Consider the following 21,524-nt stretch of genomic DNA (forward strand, 5'->3'; position numbering starts at 1 on the left):
ATTTTATTCCACATACATTTTTCCAATGTATGCGATATTCCATTTTTTTTTTTCATTTTCCAAATTGCACAAATGAAAGATAACCTGGTTTCAGGTTAAGCACCTAGAATGCATACAATGTCCGTAAAATATATTTGTATATTAATCTGATGAACGCTTCATAGTTAGAATTTTACTCTTTACACATGGACGTCTAGTTCCTGTTATAAGCTCGAGCGTCACGGTTGGGTTGCAGTACGCACGCGCAGACTCTGCCTTCATCATCATCATCATCATCATCATCGCTGTGCACGCGCGTTCTCCATCCAAGCGACGGCTCCTCATCTTTTTTTTTTTCCCCCAGAAGTTGGGACCTAAACAGAAGGAGCTTTCCTGTAAATGAGGATGGACGCTTTAAACCAACCGAACAACCTGTTCTCCAGGGCGGAGTAGTGTGATATATCTGGTAACAGGGTAGAGCAGTGATCGTTTTGTTTTTAGGCCTATTTTATTTTCTTTCTTTAACCAGCAACACACAGCTAAGCTAGGACTGTTAGCTAGCTAGCTAACTGCTTTCCGAACAGTTTGGACCCTAGCATCCGTTTTCTTCTGTTGAATCGATTGGAGAAAGACATCGTTTTATGGATTTTCACTTATCGTCTGATGAAGTGAAGTGATTAAAAAAAAAAAAAAAAAAAAAGTCGTTTATCTTGAAAGGCCAGATCCAGTTTTTCTGCTAAACCCGAGAACATAAACAGAGCCAGAAGATCGTGCTAACTAGCTAACTAAAGGACTAGTGTGTTGTATCTACTGTAGATGATTCTCCTGTACCGTTATGGACATGTTTGGTGATAAAGCCTACACGGTTTTTCAAAATTGCTCAGTTCTCAGTAGGCTTGTAATTTCTGGTTTATCCAACATAAAGTAGAGACAACAAAAAAACTTATTTTGTACAGTTTAGTTGTTATTTAATGCGTGGAAAGAGCTAACTAGCTAGTTAGCAAACTTATTTGATTAAGCTTCGAGGCCGATTAGTTTAGGTTAGTTTTAGTTCTTTTTTTTAACAGATTCTCGAGTTGCAAAGATGTCGTTTTTTAACTTGAGGAAGATATTTAAGATTGGCACGGAGAAAAAGAAAAAACAATACGAACACGTCCATAGAGACGTGAATCCGGAGGAAGTGTGGGAGATTGTAGGAGAGCTCGGAGATGGAGCCTTCGGGAAGGTCTACAAGGTAAACATGTCGGATTGTGTTTTTGTTTTCATCTGTAAACTATAGTGTACTAGGTAGAGACACCACCTATCCCTTTATTCACATGACTAGTCGAGCTGCTTCGCTCAGTTTTGCCATGACGTTTGTCATTTTATCTTTTCGCCTGTGTCTGTTGAGTCACCTCATGTTATTCTTGCACAGAATTTGTGGAGGAGTTTTGCAAGCTTGTTCATTATTTTGATCATATGTCAGCCTCGTTCAGGGATCACTAATACCCGGGAACATAGTCCAGAGCAGTGTTGTGAATAGCTTGGTCAAAGACGTCTGACTTAGCATACAGTATGTTACACTGTCAGTAATAAAGGTACCACACTACTTTTTCTTGTCACTGGGTTGGTACCTGTTTTTTACTTGTAGCAGTTTCGCTAGGAAGGTGTATATATATGAAGAAAAGTGAAGAATACAAAATTGAATAAAAGTGAAGAATACAAGCCCAGTGGGCTTGTATTCTTCACTTTTGGAAGTTAAATAATATACAATTTTCCAAGTAAATTACATATTAAAGGTGCTGCAGTTTAACCCTCTAGGCAACAAGGAACGTTTTGAGATTATTGAACATGTAATTCATGACAAATGTACTGGTGTGAACCTGAGCATCACATTCTGATTGGATTTGGCTCAAATGGTCACCTTTGACATTTTGCACAACCTGGCAACAGAACCTTTCTGAGAGCAAGGACTTTATCAGTTCGGCAGTGTGTTTGAAAGGCTATGATATTGTTATTCTATTGAAAAATTGGGAGCATGTGTCTTTTGAAAGCTCCAGAGTGTCTGGACTCTGACTCTCCTGGATTGGTATTGATGACTTCTGCATTTAATAATGAAATAGGCTGCCAGCATTCCCCTATTATATGTGTACTACACAAAAGGCCATTGACAAAGGTTCATCTGTACTACGAGACAAAACTGTTGGATCTGAAATATGATCTGTTGTACAGATCAACTCATGGTTATAAAGGCATAAAGACCACACAAGTTTATGCCACATTTTTTTATACTTCTACTTTTTCTTCTTCTTCTGCCTTTTTGAACACGGATACTATTTTAAACCTGCAGTACAGCAGATATTATTTGCGTATTCAAATTAGTTAACAGTTTGTGGTTCATTCTTTGTTTAAGCCCATTTATTTCTGGTTTACAGCAATTGTTAGTATTAAAATACTTAATCGTTTGCACACTAACATTTAACCTGCTAAAGATAAGCTATAGATTAATAAAATTAACTACATGCATTCAAGTGAAAAACAAATCTGCACCATTCTGGGTAAAATAACAATCACTAGAATTTATTGGCGCAAACGTGATCATGATGACAACTGATTTGCTGAAGTCAGTAAACAAGGTCAAAACTCAGTTATGCAAGGCTCTTGTGTACAGCTTCTCAAGCACATAGTCAAAATGCTTTGTTACTGCACCCTATCGTGGAATGCATTATACATTTGCCCTACAGTTGACTGGGTGTTCCTAAGGTGCCACCCACTACACTGTTGTGGCATAATACCAAAGAGCCCAGGGTGAATTTGTATTGTGTGTGAAACTGTTCCCTGTTCATGAAATACAGCACTGGATGTAGTGATGTCTGAATTCTCAGTAGAAATCATATTCACTGTTGAGTGCATTATATTATTACCCATAATGCACTGTAAGTCTATTACAAAGCTGACACATGCTGCTTCCTCACTAACCTCTACAGCACATAGGGATTTCTATTCGCTTGAAATTTAGTTGCCAGGCTGGATACTGTAGCGTGCATCTGTGTAAATAAATATAATATAATTTTTTTGCTTAACTATCTCTAAAGCCAGTGTTTCTGGAGCACTTTCTTGTAAGTGTTGAGTTTAGCCCAGTGTATACAATGTAAATAATGACTTTTTTTGAGTAAATAATAACTGTATGAGAGAGTGTATGAGAAACAGTCTTTAACTTTAATTCTCCATGCAATTCGTTAACCAATAGGATATTAGACACCAGCTGGTGGGGATAAAACTGGAGGAAAAAGCTGGTGGTTCATTTATGATGCTGTTAGTGCACCATTGCTTTAGTCAAGGGATTTAAATACTGTTATGAAGGATAGTGTTACATTAAACTATTTAACTGTTTCAATTTTATATATAGTGAAGTGTGAACTGGCACATAGTGATTCAGCAGATGGATCAGTGGGAGAGGCTTGCAGCAAGTGTCCCTTCCCATCGTCATTTCATCAGAGCAGAGTTGGGTGGATGGGTGAGGGAGCATGTGTCACATACTGCTAGAATGTGTCACACCAGAGGAGTTTTCCTTATGACATTTCCACCCTGAATGCAAACACCAGGCTTTGATAAGGCACAGAAATCGGTTATCTAAAAAAAAAAAAAATGAATATCTCAGTGAACAGGATGCGTTTTTTTTTTTTTTTATCACGATGCTAGATTTAATCGGCATAATTTAGCTTAACATCGGTGATATTGTGTGCTGTCTTAGGTGAAATTATCAAATTAAAGTGCCGAGACAGTTTAATAACTGTTATTTTTAATCCAATGGTATTCAGAAAATGAGCCGATCTATATTAGACATACTATTTGCAGACTGAAGCTTTCAGAAGATCGTGTTAGTTCGGCTCCTTTAAGTTGTTAAAAGCTGCATCCGTTTCCTCACTGATTACAGAAGGGAGAGGTGTTGGCTAGTACAAAGAAAAGCAGTATGAACATGTATGATGTAAAGCTTTGTGTAAATAGAAAGTCTGAGCCACAGACACTTCCCTTGTTCCTTTCTCTGGCCACTTGTTCTGTTTTCGTATCCATAAACATTACACTTGAAGCTCTTTCCAAAACAGGCCTGTGTAGAAACTAGTGATTGGAATTGTGTCACTCCTCCCATTTGCTGACTTAAAATAGATTATAGTACAGAGACAGCACATGAACATAATCTGAAGTTAATCTTCAACTGTAGTGAAATGAATCTTTATATGAGCATAGATGATTAATGTGTTCACAAATACAGAGCACTGTGCACAGTGAGGTTACTACGGTTTTCTCAAACAGTTTGTGCCGCACCTCTTGGTGAGGTAATGCTGCGTTGTTTCCGTTTTTTTGTTCTGCTTTTTTGGCCATTTGAAGCTATTTTAAGGCCACAGCAGTTACAGTGACAAATTTATTTACAGTCAGACTAACATTTGGTTTATGGTTTACTGCATGTTTAACCCTTACAATCCAGCAATTAGTTGTCCTTATATTAGGAAATGTTATGTATATTAAACTTGTATTTAAATGTTAACTCTGTGCTTATTTTCTCCTGTTCTTGTTACCATAGAAATAGAATTTAATTTCATATAGATATGTGATCTTTTTTTTTTAGTAGTGAAAAACATCATGTCTCGCAAATGTTTATGAATTTAGTAATTATCTGAGGTAGAGACTTTCTTTTTTACACTAATAGAACAAAAAAAAACAGCAAAACTATACATAAGGGCAGTATATATTTTGTGTAATGACCGACGTTTAAATTCTTTTCACGTCTATGTTAAGATCAGCTCATTAGATGTCATGAGGACATGTAGGTGATGAAGCATACATTTCCATTGCCATTTTGCTTGATATAAAGTGTGTAAAGGATAGAAACTCTGCTAACCATATGCCTCCAATTCCAACAACAATAACTGAAGCTATATATAAGCTATTTTTAATACTTCTTTTTGAAACGTTTTGTTTCAGGCTCAGAACAAGCAAACAGGAATACTTGCAGCTGCTAAAGTGATTGACACTAAAACAGAGGAGGAGCTGGAAGACTACATGGTTGAGATAGAAATCCTTGCTTCCTGTGACCATCAGAACATTGTCAAACTGCTTGATGCATTTTACTTTGAGAGCAAGTTGTGGGTAAGTAGTGTCATTTTGAGTCTGTCTGAGTGGTTATGAATAAGCTCTGTGAGCTGTGTATCAAAATACAGAACTACAAATATATGCACATGCTTCCTATGTAGAGGAAGAGAGAAGTGTAGATAACTTTATTTATTTACTGAGGGCTTCTGCATTATAACAAAAACATGTTGTAATCAGAAAGTAAGCTCATAGTGCTGTGCACTTCTTGTTCAGGAATTTTCCGCACATTGCTGCTTTATTCATGCTTAATGTCAGTCTGCTTTAATCTGCTTTCTTCACATACACATGTGGATACTTTTCATTTTGCTACAGAACTCCCAAAGCAGTTAGGTACAGGTGGTTTCAGATGGCACCCTCCATGCTCGGGGTATATGGGAGGATAATATACCATTACAGATGAGCAGAGAAAGTGCTTATGAATTAATAATACACTGGTCCAGTGATCCAGCAGGCACATCAGAGGAGATTTTATTCAAACCTCCCATCAACACTGTCATGTTTGGTTAAAATTGGGTGAAGGATCTCAAGTCACTCAGCTGTTAAAAGGTTTAATTGCACTGAAAAAGTGTTCCCAGGGCAGGGAATATCTCTGAGAACGATTTAAAATAGTAATGAAACCATTCTGCACTTTTTTCAATTGGTCTGTAATTTTTAGTTTAGATGTATATAAGCTTTTTTTTTCAATATTTATCTGATGTGTAAATTATGATTGTTGCTTAGCAATCAGGCAATTATCTCCCTCTTTGCTCTTCATAGTGGTTTGTACCAAAGAAACATAACACACAGTTTACAGTATATTGATTTTGATTGTACCTTTTGAAACCCATTGGCAGAATGACGTACTGGTTTAAATCACGACGCTTTTATAAAGTACATAACTGAATAGTATCAGACTCCATTAATCACCACGGGACATGGTTTTAATCTAAAGTTAAAAATCAGATGATTGTGAGCATCTATTTTGTTAAACATTTTAGAATTTGTTGTCCATTTCTCCACCATTTTATGCTGTTATTGCATTTTTATTAAGTTTGGATGAAATGGTCGTCAGTCTAGGAGAATGTAGCGTAGCTGGATTTGTAAAAAAAGTTTGCCTTCTGTTTCTAGATACTTATCGAGTTTTGTGCAGGAGGTGCAGTCGATGCTGTCATGTTGGGTGAGTTTTATGTTCTTTGTTTCATTTCAGGCTAACGAGGTATTTCAGAGCTGTTGAATCATTTACTCTATACTCTCAAATACATTATGCTCCATTCCAGTGCCACACAGAAAGCTAAGCTTGCTTTGGCACCGAAGTGCTCCGAACATGCAATTATTGCAGTTTTAGTTTCAAGGAGTGGTTTTTGCGATTCAGCCTTTTTTCTGCTGTATTATTGTATTATTTGGATGTGTTCCTAAAGCCTCATACAGTTTTTCCGTTAAATGTTTTGGAAGTAGATTATACTTGAAAAATGGAAAGACTGATTGTTCATTATGCTTTGCAGTAACATTGCAGTCAAAATCAGCCACACATTTAATAAATCATTTTCTTATTTTTTAAGAAGCGCTCTCTCTCTCTCTCTCTCTCTCTCTCTCTCTCTCTCTCTCTCTCTCTCTGAACACCCACTCAGACAGACACACACACACACACACACACACACACACACACACACACACACACACACACACACACACACACACACACACACATTATATATCCCTGCTCCTTTATCTTTCACCTGAAACTGAAGTACTTGTAGGTGCTATTAGTGAAGTACTCCTGGGAATGGCTTGGCTTAAGCTGTAGCCCTGATTTTGAGTTTGTGTTAGTGTAGCTCTTACTTCTGGCTGACTTTGTAATATAGCAAACTCACTAAACCTCTTATCATGGACTCGGCTATAGTGATAACAGTTATGTTATCAGCTACATACCCATACCCAAAACCGCTTCTTGTTTTTCTGGAAGTCTGTTTGTAGATAGAAATTACTTGGAGAGGGTAATAAAAGGTCATAATAATAATATTATTAATAATAAATGAATAACAGTCTTGTTCAGTTCATCTTGCCACTCTAGGAGTCAGCATGGCTTCAGCTGGTAAATTAGGTTAAACCACAGTAATAGCAAAATCACTAAATATTTTCCACAACATGAATTTTTCATGAATTCCCAGAAAAGCATTTTTTTTAAAGCATTTTTAAAGATATGTACACTTATATAGAACTGCATAAAATAAAGTCTATATTTTGTGTATCCAGAGCTGGAGCGGCCACTGACGGAGCCACAGATCCGTGTGGTGTGTAAACAGACCTTAGATGCACTGACTTACCTTCATGAGAATAAGATCATCCACAGAGACCTGAAAGCTGGAAACATTCTGTTATCTGCAGACGGAGAGGTCAAATTGGGTGAGTTTTTTCAGCTGCCTTCAATTTTATCATTTATGAGGGTTTCATTGAGTATATATTATTTATTTACATATAAAACATGACAATGTAAGTAATGTAATGAACTTCAGTCGAGAGATTTATATTCACTGGACTACGATCATGAAATTAAACATACAAGAGCAGCTTAATAAAAGGTTTTTCTCTTAGCTTGTTTCTTCCAGTCCCCTTGATAAAGTATGTATAGCTAATTTGGTTCAATATCTCCTCATAGCTGACTTTGGAGTGTCCGCAAAAAACACAAGGACTCTACAACGAAGAGATTCTTTCATTGGGACTCCTTACTGGTTAGTCCAAGACAAATGCCATGGACAACACACCAGGCTAATTATAGTTGTTATATTATTTTTCTTACTGTGCCATCTCTTTTCCCTAGTTAATCTTTTTCATTTAATCCCTCATGTGTCTGTAGGATGGCTCCTGAAGTGGTGATGTGTGAGACATCCAAAGACAGACCATATGACTACAAAGCAGACATCTGGTCTCTTGGGATCACACTGATCGAGTTGGCACAGATTGAGCCGCCTAATCACGAAATGAACCCTATGAGAGTCCTGCTCAAAATAGCCAAGTCTGAGCCCCCTACACTCATGCAGCCCTCCCGATGGTATGGCTGCTGACTCCATGCTGTATATATTTTACATATTTAATATTTTTTCAGGCACTATTAGTCAGTAGAATCTTATCATAGAAATTTCAGTCTTTCAGTCCCCCCTTATTTAGTTAATTTTTTTTAAGAGCTTGTGAATCTCTGACATAATGATGTGTGCAGGCTGCAGACAGCTGAAATGAGTAATGATGAATCAGTTTAGCAGTTGCTTACCCAGAATATCTCCATATGGGGAGCCTGAAAGTGCACAGAGCTCAATTGATTGTAGTGTTTTTCTAAATCTTTAGTTCAGACATGCATTTTTATTAGTTTCCTTGCTTTACTTAACAGGTCTCCAGAATTCAGTGATTTCCTAAAGAAAGCATTGGATAAGAATATAGACCACAGATGGAGCACCACTCAGCTCCTGCAGGTGATTTATCCATAAAGCATCGAAGGGCTTGTATGTAATAAATGTGTAATAGAATTTACTGTGGCATAATATTCTCTCACACATTTTAATTTTTATTTTCTTTCAGCATCCGTTTGTTTCAAGCGTAACTGATAGCAAACCTCTGCGTGAGTTGATTGCTGAGGCTAAAGCAGAAGTGTTTGAGGAGTTTGAGGAAGGCAAAGAAGAGGAGGAAGAAGAAGAGACAGACACACAGCTCGTATGTGCATTCATTAACTATCAAACAATTGTTCTCAGTATGGTCTGGTGTCCATTCTGTTTTATCCATTTAATGCCTTGTACCTTATGTAGAATACTATTCACAACAAACTATTAAGAATTACTCTGTGTATGCAGGATGCACGGGGACATAAGCGTGCGCTGTCTGAAATCAGCACTGGCAGTTTAGAGGACGAGAAGCTTTCTGACAATGCATCCACGCTGGAATCGGTCACTGAGAAAGATGAACCACAGGCAAAACCCAAAATAGCTGAAGACAACAAGAGTAGCCAGGAGGAAGTCCAGATTTCAGAAAACACTCCCGAGGAGAAGATTCCTGAAGTTCCAGAAACCCAGAAAGATTCTGTCCTGAAGTCTGTGACTGTCAGTGAAGAGACTGGAGAGGAGGAGAAGGAACAGATTGGGATAAATGATTCTAATCAGAGCTGTGTGGAAGAAAATAAAATGGCAGATGAGCAAAAAGATCAGCAGGTAGAGATAAAGGAGGACACGACGCCAGAACTTTCTGTAGAGGAAAGCACTGAACCTGCGGAAATGGCCAACCCAGAGAACCAGAAAGAAGATGGTACTGAACAGGGTAAGGTGAGCATGGTTGACACTGGAAAGGCAGAGAACTTGGTTGAGACTGAAGGAGAAACGGACAAGAAGAACGATGATGTGGCGCAGGAGAACGAGGGAGAAGATACTGGTATCAATATACTCACGGAGGAGAAAAAGAAAGATGAGATGGAAGAAAAGGAGATGCAACCCGAAGCTGCAGAGGACCAACCTAAAACTGAAGAAGATGCTAAGAAGTCTCTAGAAGTGGAAAATAAATTTGAGTCAGACATTCCTGCTAAGCCAGAAAAAATGGTAAAAGAAAACATGACCTCTATGGATGTGTCACCTGTCATCATTAATGGGGAAAAAGGTGAGATAAACCATATATTAAAGAGAAGCCCAGAAGCAAATAATGAACCGTCTGCATCCCCTGATGCAGCTACAGAGTATGAGGTAGACCAGAATAAAGCGGTGGCTATTAAGCCCGATATTGAGAAGGACTCTGATTCAGGAAGCAGCTCTGCAGCAGATACCAACAGCATTGACATGAACCTTTCTATCTCCAGCTTCCTATCCAGAAGTAAGGAGGGGTCTATTTCTGTGCAGGTAAGAATATCACAGTGTACTCTGATAGTATACCCATTATGAAATTGCTTATGTTCATTGGGTTGTACTTGCGCAGGATGCCAAGTACCAGAAGAAGACTCTGAAAAAGACTCGTAAGTTTATGGTGGATGGGGTAGAGGTCAGTGTCACCACTTCAAAGATAGTTACTGATAATGACACCAAGAATGAAGAACTGCGCTTTTTAAGGTAATGTTTTAAGCAATCTCTTTCACTGTTATTAAACATCTGGGAATTATTTGAAGTCAATTTTTGACAGAATTCATATTGAATTTTTCACTGAATGTTGCATCAGAAAGTATTTTAAAACTGGAAGTATTATATATGCATGACATATGATTATATTTTACATGTTGCTACATTTTCAGAAAATTTTCTTTATTCTCTCTTGGTGACTGTTTTTTGCCATTGTAGATTTTTGTTTTGTTGTTACTGTTCCCGATCTTTTTACGTTAATTTCTTTGAGCTTTGTGATTATATAGTAAAGTACTGTTATAGTACTTTAAGGAGTTATTTCTATCTTTATGTTGTCTTGGCTGATTTATTTCTTGCCAGTAAGTAACTTTTATGAAGACATTTTCAGTCATCCATCCACCTCAGGCAAATATTTTAGTTTTTTTGGTTTGATTCATTGTGTGCAGTGTAAAAACAAAAAACATATCAAACTAAATAGTAAAGAAAATAATTACCAGATAAACAGGACAATTGCTTTGAAAGTGACCTCAGATCATTTTTTTTTCCGATTTAGAATTTCAGTGCCGCAGTTTTTGTGTGTCGACTTGTTTTAATTTTGTAATGAAGCAATGAAATGATGTCTTCTGTGGTCCTGCTGTAGGCGACAGGAGCTACGTGAGCTGAGGCTGCTACAGAAGGAGGAGCAAAGAGCACATCAACAGCTCACCAATAAGCTGCAGCAGCAGAAAGAGCAACTCTTCCGGCGCTTTGAGCAGGAGATGGCAGTGAGTGCCTTTATATCTTTACAGTGCATATTATTTAGGCTGCAACAAGATCACTGACAAAATTGTCTGTCCAAAGTTTTCAGTGAAACATGTTTACATACCAATGTACATGTCAGTTTATCTCTGAGGACTGAGAGTACTTTACACATAGGGCCTTTTTACACCTGGTCACTTCATGTGTCTTCTCTGATCCGATAGCTATCTGATTTGTTAAAACTGTTCCATTTACATTAGGCCACATAAATGCAATTTGGCAAATCGGATATCAGTCCGATCTTTCTACTCCAGCCCAATATGCAAATATATTTTACCTCATTTCCGGGGTAATTGAAAAGGAACACGCTTTGGTGTATGCAGTTTTCAGAATGCAATCAAAAAGAAGAAACATAATGGTCATGCTACAAAAAACAGCATTTACTGTTTGCTGCATTTTCGCTGGCAGCAGCAGTGCATTTTAAGACCCAATGAGACAACTGGGTGAAAGATCACTTGTGAGTGTCGTACTTCCATTTGGGAGGAGTATAGCGCTGACGTATGTGGCTTGAACAACCACATTCATTTACACCTGTCCAGTTTAATCTGAAATGTGTTCCAGACCGCCTCCTGAAGTGGTTTAAACAATCGGATTTATATCCGTCTCGAAAACGTTTCGGAGGGCATCCTGGTCTTTTTACGAAAGGATAGCTATCCGATCACAGAAAACACATGAAGTGACCAGGTGTAAAAAGCCCCATAAATTGTTTTGACAGGCAATAAAGCCTGTCAGGCGACTTCAGTTATACAGGAGGTGCACAGAGAGGCTTTAATCAATTTATTGTACATCTCTCTCTCTGTCTGTCTTAGGGAAAGAAGCGTCAGTATGACCAGGAGGTCGAGAACCTAGAGAAGCAGCAGAAGCAATCTGTTGAGCGTATGGAACAAGATCACACTAATCGTCTGAGGGACGAGGCAAAGAGGATCAAATCTGAGCAAGACAAGGAGCTTTCCAAGTTCCAGAACATGCTAAAGAATCGCAAGAAAGAGGTAAGCAGGAGAGAGTAGTCCTATTTAGTTCTCTAAGCATGTCAGTATAGAATTATGTTAAAAATGTACCGCTATATGGGTCTGATTGTGGATGGGCTGTGCTGCATAAATCAACTTTTTTCAACATTCTTTGTTTTGGTGTGTGATCTTTACAAAAGCTGCATACATAGGATGTCTCATGACAGTAAATGTAGATTGCAGCTTTGTTTCAGATCACAGGAATTGCTTCCTGCAGCTGCATTTGAAATGGCCTTCAAGGTTATCTTGCACGTTGTTTGCAATTCTCTGCATGCTTCTACTTTATTTAGCCAGGACAAAATGCTGGTTCACTGTAAACACATATTACACTTTGGCTCTGTTCTGCTCTGACCATGCACTTTTAACTTAAACTATTAACAGAAACTGTTCCTTATTTTTGAATCGGTCTATTCTTTACTACTTCTTTTCTATAGTTTTTCCCCATCAGGTCATCATCAGGGAAAGGTTTCTTTCTGAAAATGATGCCTGGCTTTATCTGAATATGAAGGTGCTTTTAAGGTGCTTCTGGGTCAAGCCTGCTTTATTTGCTTTTTCCACAATAGCATTGGCATGATGATAGAATTGTATTAAATAGACATAAATTCCTTAAATTTCACCTAACTGCTGGTTCTCTGCATGCACAGTTAAGCGGATGTTGACTCCTTTCCACCTGTATGCCCATTCTTTTATCTCTCAGATATGGCAGTATACGGCTTGGGTTTTAGTGTATGTTTAATGTGTATCGTTTACCCTGTTGTTTTTATTAGATGCAATAAGTGTTTATTAATGTTTTATTGTACATATTTCTTAATGTATACATATTGCTATAATGTTTGTGTGAATGTGGAAGTGTGGGACTTGTTGCTGTGGTGGAGGGCTTCAGCTGGTTCATGGATTAATAGTAAATCCATTCTGTCTGCTTCTTTTATATAAGCAATATATAGATATAGAATTTATATGGATAATCTTTTTCTTTTCTTGGGAAAGATGCTCACTAACCAGTTTTGTAAAATTGTATAGTGGGAAAATGAATCCTAAATTAGTTGGCTATACTCTGCCAATAACCCCAGTAACATGCTACATCGTTCACATTTTGTAGCAGTCCATTTCCAGAAAGTAAAACCTATATCATTACCTCGGGACCTTTTTGTCATACTTGGCTGGTTCCCGAGGCAGCTATTGAGTCTGTAATGTAAAAGGACTTCTCACACTGGATAAAACTGCAATAAATATGCAGAGGTGTGTCCTACAACTTGGATTCAGGTTCTAGGTGCAAAATCTACCTGCTAATGTATCATCAGTACTCAATTGGCTAACTTTACTCCTGGGGAGTACTGGATACCAGTCCCTCAGTGTGCATCATCTTAAAAATTAGGATTAGTTGAGTGTTTTCAGTAATGTAATCAATGCATATAAAACCTTCTCTTATTCTTAAAACTTTTATTCTGTTTCTGCTACTCATCTGATTTCTACCATGGTGTCTGATTTATACATGCTCTGGTATCTAATCCATTTCTCATTAACAGAATCAACTTACCAGTTATTGAACTGACTCTTAAGGTTTCTGGGACGTCATTCAAATATAAATCTGCACTAAAGCGTCCATGAGCCGCTTGATTCTGGTTAGCGCTTCAGTGGTACAGTACTAATCATCTCCCTGGTAAACTTTATTAATGCATGACTTGACACTAATACAGTACATAATAAAAGCTGTGCTCAGTCTTCAACATGGCAAAGTTTCCAACCATCTACATACTCGTACACTGTAGGTCAAACAGGAGATCAGCATGTCCCCCAAACACATGAGAAAAGAGCTTTTGAAACGCTTAAAGGATGACCTCGTTATTGTTCAGCAAGAAGAGGTAAAGACTCATATACCATCATACAGTATGCTAATTGCAGATAACACTACATGCTTCTAATACAGTAATTATCAATGTAACTCTTATTTTGTAAGGTAAGTTTATTTGAGAATTTGGGCATAACGTACAGTAGTAATCCATACTGTTCCTGGTTTTGGTGGTTAATTTGTTTACTATTAAGTAGCTTGTATTTTAAACCTTTTCCCATTTTTAAACAGAACAGCAAACATAAATTCGTTTCAGTTTAAATGTGTTTGTATTGCACTTTTAACAGTGGACGTTGTCCATTGACAAGGAGAAATGCTGAGGCGGCGAGGAAGAAACCTTAAAAGAAATCCGACTCAAAATGCAACCTCATCCTCATCTTGGTGACACCAGATAATGCGATTATAAAGCAGTTCTCTTCAATAACTGTGTACAATAGTCACATAGTGTTAATTCTGTTAAAGGGAACTTGAGTATGAACGTTAGTGTTTTAAATTTTTAAAAGTATTTTATATCAAAGTGAAGCTATAGCTGAAGGGATAACACAATTTTTAGGAATGCTTTTGTCCTGTAATTTGTGAAGATGTACACTTTGTACAGTTTGCAAGCAGACACTCCTGCAAGACTTGCTATGACTGCATAACTAAGAGCAAGAACCAGAAGGTAACGCAGACATGAGGATACCCAGGAATATAAAGTGAGCAACACCAACAGAGCTTGTTTCCATATGCAGTATGAGAAGATGATACTATACAAAGCCTCGTCTTTTCTTTCTCCATGGTTCAAACAGATGTCAAAGTTCATTTGTTCAGGTTTTAACAAACTAATATGCATTTACTAAATATTTCTACTGCTGCTTCAAGCCCCAAGCATGTGAAGTACACTGAATTCATGGAGGAACAGCCTGGAGATTATCAGCTGACTTCCCAGCTCATTTACTGCTTAAAAAGCCTTTTCCCTGTCAGCCTTGAGGACCTGTTTTTCTGCTGCTTGTTTGAGAATCTTGCACTTTTAACCCAGAACCTTAAGCCACCAGCAGAAGTGAAAGTGATTGTGAGAACCTGAAAGTATGTGTATGTGGGGTTTGGAGGGTGGTAACATGCCACACGTGTGTGAGTGCCTTGTCCCTGACGTGGTAGAGTGCACTGTGTTTCGCTCCACAGGGTGTGGCCCAGGTTATGATACAGTCATTTCAGTTGTCCTCATGTGCTCTGTTCAACGCTCAGATGCAGGATGTAAGTTTTGCCCCTTCTTCTCCCTGTCCAACCCCCCTGCTCATATGTGCCTTCCTGCCACCAGACATTTAAGTGTCTTGCTCAAAAAATGTAATTATTTACCCGAATAACTGATGTATAGTCCACCATAAACATCCTCTTACGTGGCTTTGTTAGGAATATTGAGAAAGATATTCCTATTATTTAATGTATTCCCTTTTTGTAGCGATATTTGCATTAATCAGTTAATGAACAACAGTAGTCTGTGTTTCTCTCACAAAAAAGCACAATTTTTATCCACACCCTAATGAACAATGTAGCTGGTTTGTGTAAAGAAAGGAATATTACACACTTTCACATGAATTCTGACTAATGGCACATTAGTATTGCATTAGGATGGAGACGGCACATGTGAGCCGAGTGGTGCTCTTGTTTTATGGAGTGCTGTCGCTGTTGTGTTATGGTGCAGTGTCTTTCTCTGAACAAAACATACTGTGCTCTGTTATTTACTCCAAATGTACTCCAGTTCCTGTATATTTCACTCTCACTGTTTTTATCTGTGCCACTGGGCTGTGTGTTCGTAAATGGAAACGCTGATCATCACTGTGGCTACAGTAGGACTTGTGTCCTGGGGTAACAACACTAAAACATTCTCTCATTGTGGTAATACAGTATGTACTTTTTACGTTGTAATGTTTTGGTGAAAAGTTTAGATAAATGAGTAATGTTTAAGTCAATTATTTATTGAGAAATGCCTTTTCAAAAGCTAATTGGGTTACTCATTGTTTTGAACTTTACACTCTATCATAATGCAGACCTGTGTTTTAACCAGGGCTCTGAGCTGATCTAAGGAAGGTAGACAAAATCAGAAGACATCCTTATTTGTTCCGTTAATGCCAAAAGTTAAATTAAAATGTCTGTTACTGATTAATAGTGTTAATATTCTGGTCTGTAAATCTGTAAAACTACTTATTTATGTCTCACTTGAATGTTTTGAATCCATGTTACTTTTTGCGCGATTCAGTGTATCATTTTGCTTGAGCCGTGCAGCGCAAGGCTATAACGTTATATATAAAAAGTGTCATTTAAATGTTCTCGATGTAAAACCTCATTTGACATATGAGCAATTAAGAATGTGTAACATATCATTTGTTCCCTGATGAACATTTGTGATCTATTTCATAGTGACAATGTTGGAGTATAATCAGTACAATTTTGTGATTCTGTTCTGGACCTGAACTTCTCAATGAAACATCGTTGCTGGGGCTACTAGCTTCCCAAACCTATTATTTTATCCTATAGGGCTTACATACAGCTGGTGTAAATGGAAATTATTAATTAAATGTGTTTATTTTTCTAATCAGTTAAGGAACGCTATTTTGGTGTTGAAAAGCAAGAATGGGAAACTTTTTAATATTGTTTGTGATCAGAGTGTCCCGATTTAAGATTTTTGAAAACACTTTTGGTCTCTGAGCCCTGGTTATAACAAGCACAGTACTTTCTCATGTCTTTCTTCTGCTCCATTCATCCATATTGGACTGTATTGTATTTTCATAAGATGTAAATGTTGTCTGGCTACAAGACATTTCTAACTGTTATTTTACTATTTATTGCTATTTTAGTTAGACTTTTTTTCTCCATGCCTTTTCAAGCAGTATTATGTCTGTGCTAGTGTTTTACCTGTTTTTTTGGTGTATAATGTTTTGTGACAGTTTTCTAATGGTTGCCATTCTGCAGTTTGGTACTCTGCAGTTTAAGGTACTAATTGATGCAGATGTCTGTCTTTGCCTCAACTCCTATCTCATTCATCCTTACCACAGGAACAGGAGTTTCTGCAGAAGCAACAGCAGGAGTTGGACGGCGCTCTGAAGAAAATCATTCAGCAGCACAAACTAGAGATCGCCACCATAGAACGAGATTGTCTTAACCATAAGCAGCAGCTTTTAAGAGGTCAGCTAGTTTTGACTAATCGGCTATTGATAATTACAAGTTTACATTTTTATATTTAAATATGTACAATCTGCCACTAGTACAATAAAAATGAGGTTGTTTATTTTGTAACGTTTCACTTAAAGATCAATATTCTTATATCAGGGTCATTAAAACTAGTCAATATTATTAGTTCGTCCATCCCTATTAGTCAGTCAACACACTTTATAAAGGTCTTATGGGCTGTGATATTGTATATCAAATATGGCATGGAAAGTGATTGAGTGATTCTCTGTAGTGAGTCAGATGCTGCCAGAAGCATGATGCAATGGCTATTTATTGACGCGTCTGAACCTGCACACATCCTGCTCTCTTTCCTGGCTACAACTGTTGACTATTCTGTTTTTGTTGTCTATTCTGTTTCAGTCTATTCATCATTTATCGCTCTCTCTCTCTTTTTCTTGCTCTGTCTCTCCCTCCCTTCCTCTCCATTCTTGTGTACAGCACGTGAGGCAGCCATGTGGGAGTTGGAGGAGCGCCACTTGCAGGAGAAGCACCAGTTGCTGAAGCAGCAGTTGAAAGATCAGTACTTCATGCAGAGGCACCAGCTTCTAAAGAGACATGAAAAGGTTCGGGAATAAAGCAGACATTGCACAATCTAATTTGAGTAAATACTTTATTTCCTCATAATATTAGCAGTTCTTAAGGATATTGCTTAATTTGTTAGGTGATTTACACAGAACAGCCTGCAGTCCTACAGGGTACACCAATGTAATGCTAGTTTGCATTTATGAATACCTTGTTTATGAATACTGCTTTTGACAATTTGATTAATTTTATTTTATCTCTATAGCAAACACTTCATGGTAAAATTTTTCCAGTTACTTTCTGACTAGTTAGTTAAGTCCTATTACCAGGGAATACTTGATTTTTGTTAATTGCATAACAAACTAGCTTCAAGATTCTGAGCAGAGAATGTACAGTTTCACTCTTAGTTTTGATAGTGTTTTGTGTTAATGCATTGATTCACTGATGCCCTGTTGTTCCTCTTATACCACTTCTAAATAATAGGAGATGGAGCAGATGCAGGGTTATAACCAGCGCCTCATAGAAGAGATGAAGAACAGGCAGGCTCAGGAGAGAGCCCGACTACCAAAGATCCAGCGCAGTGAAGCGAAAACTCGTATGGCCATGTTCAAAAAAAGTCTGCGCATCACTGGCACAGGAACTCCGGAGCAGGACAGAGAGAAAATTAAACAGGTAATACCCCAAGAAAGTATTGAAAAAATGTTAATTACAATTTCAAGTACATCGGACTAGTGTATGTTCTCACACTGGTTTTTGGGGGTAGTTTGCTGTACAGGAAGAGAAGAGACAAAAGAATGAACGACTTCATCAGCACCAGAAGCATGAGAACCAGATGAGAGACCTTCAGCTTCAGTGTGACTCTAATATCAGAGAGCTTCAACAACTACAGGTGAAACACACACATTCAGATACTTTACTTGAATTTAAGTGAATTAGAGCAGTGTCTGGGTGGAAATAATGTATACATAAAATAGTACAGAGATATGCACTCAAGGACACCTTTATTTGGAACACTATACTAATACTGGGAATGACCTCGGCTTTCTGCACTTGGATAACAGAAGTTGAACCTGATGATGTGTTCTGCTGTTGTACCTCATCCACCTCAAGGCTTGACCATTTGTGCATTATGCGATACATATGACAGGATGTTTTTTTTTCCTTTTTGTGAGAGAGCACTTACCTAACTTCTGTTAATACTTTCAAACATATAGAGAAAGAGAAACTTTTGCGGTATGACAGTATAGCGTCAATCAAATTGAAACAGGAACAAAAGCTCAGTAGAAACTGGACATCCATCTGAAAAATGTACCTGCTGTTAGGACATAGTGTTTGTGTAGCAGCTGTGTTTATAGGCACAATTTGTATTTTGAGAACATTTTCTTCTTTTTTTTTTTTTATCATTACTGCAACTTTAATAAGCTTAAGGAGGTCTTAAAATAAAATTAGTTGACGTAATGTGCAGACATGCTGGTTTGCCAGAGCTGATTAGTAGGGTGTGTGTTAGGTTCTTTGTTTGTTACTTTTTTGTTTTGTAGTTTGTAGTTTCTGTCAACTGAGAGTCTTGGTTAACTAGCTCAGATGCTTTGTCCAGAAAATCCCCCCCCCATTTCTTTTATTTCATGCATGTAAATATTAAAGACTCGATATTAAATGACCTAACAGGCCTGAGTTATGTATCTCTGTATTAACAGTCAGAATAACTACAGTGAATGATTATTCTTTCATTTGTAAACCTAGAATGAGAAGTGCCATGTGCTGATTGAGCATGAGACTCAGAAGCTGAAGGAGCTGGATGAGGAGCACAGTCAAGAGCTTAAAGAGTGGAGAGAGAAACTTCGTCCCAGAAAGAAGGTACTGCTCAGTTGTTTGTTCAGATGCTCTGCAAAGTACAAATACACTGTTGGGCCTTTTTTTTACGTTTTGGGATGTCTCTGTAATGAATACGTGGTCCTTCTCATGTGTCCTGCAGGCTCTTGAAGACGAGTTCACTCGGAAAATGCAAGAACAGGAAGTCTTCTTTAAAATGAGTGGGGAATCCGAGTGCTTGAACCCCACTGCACAAAGCAGAGTTTCTAAGTTCTACCCTATTCCTAGTGTCCATTCTTCCGGTTCATAACCCACACCATACAAGGCAATAGAAGGATGTGCGACATCAGCCTGGAGCTCCGTCTCTGTCTGAACTTCCACTATATATGACATGAGGAACATTGGATTGAAGTTAATGATCACCTGTATATGGAAGGGACTAAACATTATATCAGCTATGGAAAACAAAGTTCATTAGTAAATTACCTGCTGTTAAACTACAAATCCAATGGATTAAATTTTTTATTTCTTTGTTTTTAGTCTGCTGGAAGTTTTGCATTAGAAACAAATATACTTTTTTCTTGGAGAAATTGATTCTTGGAAGCAAGTATCAGGTGTCTGTGTAAGGTCTACAGTGTATGAGTCCTGCTATGATGATTATAGTGTAACTTTGTAACGTATCCCCCAAATTATTGAAACTGTAGAAGACCAACAATCTTGTGAGTGTGCATGTGTGTTCGAAAGAGTGAGAGAATGCGAGTCTGTGTGTTTATGATCAACAGATTTATGCCTTGTATCAAACCAAGCTGCCCCACACCCCTTTCTGATCTTTTGCTTTTCATAGTTTTCCACTGTTTGAGATTCATTTTCTTATTGTTTCCATATTGTTTCAGCGAATGCATTTCCTGTCATCTATCTAATATTAAACAATAGACTATTACAACTTTAATCGAAGTAAGGTAATGAAGGCTAAGCTTTTTCTCTATATACTGATATAAAGGCATTTTGTACAATACTAGATGATGTGAAACATCAAACGCATCTTCTAATATGCACAATATTAGACCTGTGTCTGACAAGAGGGTTCTTTTGTTATAGCCCCAAAAGGAAACTTGAGGTATACTGAAAGTAATTTTCCACTAGTTGAGAAAGGAAGAAGAATGAGATTGTTTGTATAATTATCTGTGTTCTGTCCAGTGGTTTCTGAAGAATTTATTATACAAAATGTTAACTTGCACATATTACTCTGTTTACTCTGGTTTGTTTTTGATGATGCGGATGGCATTGTTATTTGGATGTACAGCAGTGTGAGAATGTTTATCTCCTTCCATCAGTAAGATGCAATTGTTTTGAACTATTTCTCTGTATCTATTTCTGTCATGCAAGAATGCCACTCGTGCATAAATTCTGCTATGCAGCTCATGCATATGTGGCTTAACCCTGCATCATTACGTGTTACGTCCTGCAGCCTAGACACAGCTCCTTCCATTTAGGGATCACGCTGATGACTAGATGGTTTATTGCTTAGCGACAGGGGGAGAATGAAAAAATGAGCTCCCAGCATGCTCTGCGTGCAGCATATAGCTGAGACCAGACTCTCAGCAGTAGGAACACATTTTCACTGAGAAACTGCATTTAGCAGATGCATTTTATTTTATGTTATTTTATTGGGGGGGGGGGGGTGTGTCAGAAATACATGTTTGATGTAGTTTCTGTACAACATTTACCATGCATATGTGTTCATACTAGTTTTGCATGCTGAAATCCCAAATGCTGGATTTTAACTGGAGCTCTATGGACTTTATTCTCTTTAAGTCCCGTTGTGCTAGTAGAGCCTTCGGCTGAATCCCTAGAGCTGCGCAAGTTGCCTCACAGATCCGGATCTTTGCCACTGGGATAGCAACAATTTATCCTGACGGTTTTATTTGTCTGGGCAGTGGAATTTAAACCTTGTGCACTTTGGTGGTATGTCTAAAGCGTTTTAATATTGATTTGGCTAATATACTGAATAGCTGGTGTTATGCTGTAAATAAAACCATACCATTGTATTTTATTCATTTCTTTTTTGTTTTGTGTAAATGTTTGTTGCGTTTACATGGATTCCTTTCATTAACCATACTGGTTACAATCAGAGGGGCTACTTACACCAGTTTTAAGGCATGT

The 21,524-nt window shown here is 37.8% G+C and overlaps 1 protein-coding gene across 3 annotated transcripts; it reads left to right on the top strand.

The window, feature by feature from the left end:
* Positions 1-266: 266 nt before the first annotated feature.
* Positions 267-21,414, top strand: slka (STE20-like kinase a). Of its 3 annotated transcripts, none has more exons than XM_047811940.1 (19): positions 267-1,213; positions 4,942-5,106; positions 6,217-6,265; positions 7,342-7,491; positions 7,745-7,817; positions 7,943-8,137; positions 8,471-8,552; positions 8,659-8,790; positions 8,928-9,956; positions 10,033-10,163; positions 10,810-10,933; positions 11,777-11,956; positions 13,744-13,836; positions 16,856-16,985; positions 17,469-17,593; positions 18,036-18,224; positions 18,316-18,441; positions 19,293-19,406; positions 19,525-21,414. In XM_047811940.1, the coding sequence occupies exons 1-19, from the start codon at positions 1,064-1,066 to the stop codon at positions 19,669-19,671; spliced, it is 3,384 nt and encodes a 1,127-aa protein (XP_047667896.1). In that variant the 5' UTR covers positions 267-1,063; the 3' UTR covers positions 19,672-21,414. The 3 variants fall into 3 exon arrangements, with proteins under 3 accessions (XP_047667896.1, XP_027030903.2, XP_047667897.1); XM_027175102.2 differs by lacking the exon at positions 13,744-13,836 and adding an exon at positions 14,985-15,056; XM_047811941.1 differs by lacking the exon at positions 13,744-13,836.
* Positions 21,415-21,524: the final 110 nt, after the last annotated feature.

The sequence above is a fragment of the Tachysurus fulvidraco genome, chromosome 4 (genome assembly GCF_022655615.1).
Source record: "Tachysurus fulvidraco isolate hzauxx_2018 chromosome 4, HZAU_PFXX_2.0, whole genome shotgun sequence".
Classification (NCBI taxonomy): Eukaryota; Metazoa; Chordata; class Actinopteri; order Siluriformes; family Bagridae; genus Tachysurus; species Tachysurus fulvidraco.

What these genes read in the sequence shown, in the direction of transcription:
- slka (XM_047811940.1), top strand. Translation starts at nt 1,064, where the DNA reads ATGTCGTTTTTTAACTTGAGGAAGATATTTAAGATTGGCACGGAGAAA. An exon ending in AGACGGAGAGGTCAAATTGG is followed by an intron (nt 7,492 to 7,744) that starts GTGAGTTTTTTC and finishes ATCTCCTCATAG; the next exon opens with CTGACTTTGGAGTGTCCGCA. An exon ending in TTCTAAAGAGACATGAAAAG is followed by an intron (nt 17,594 to 18,035) that starts GTTCGGGAATAA and finishes TCTAAATAATAG; the next exon opens with GAGATGGAGCAGATGCAGGG.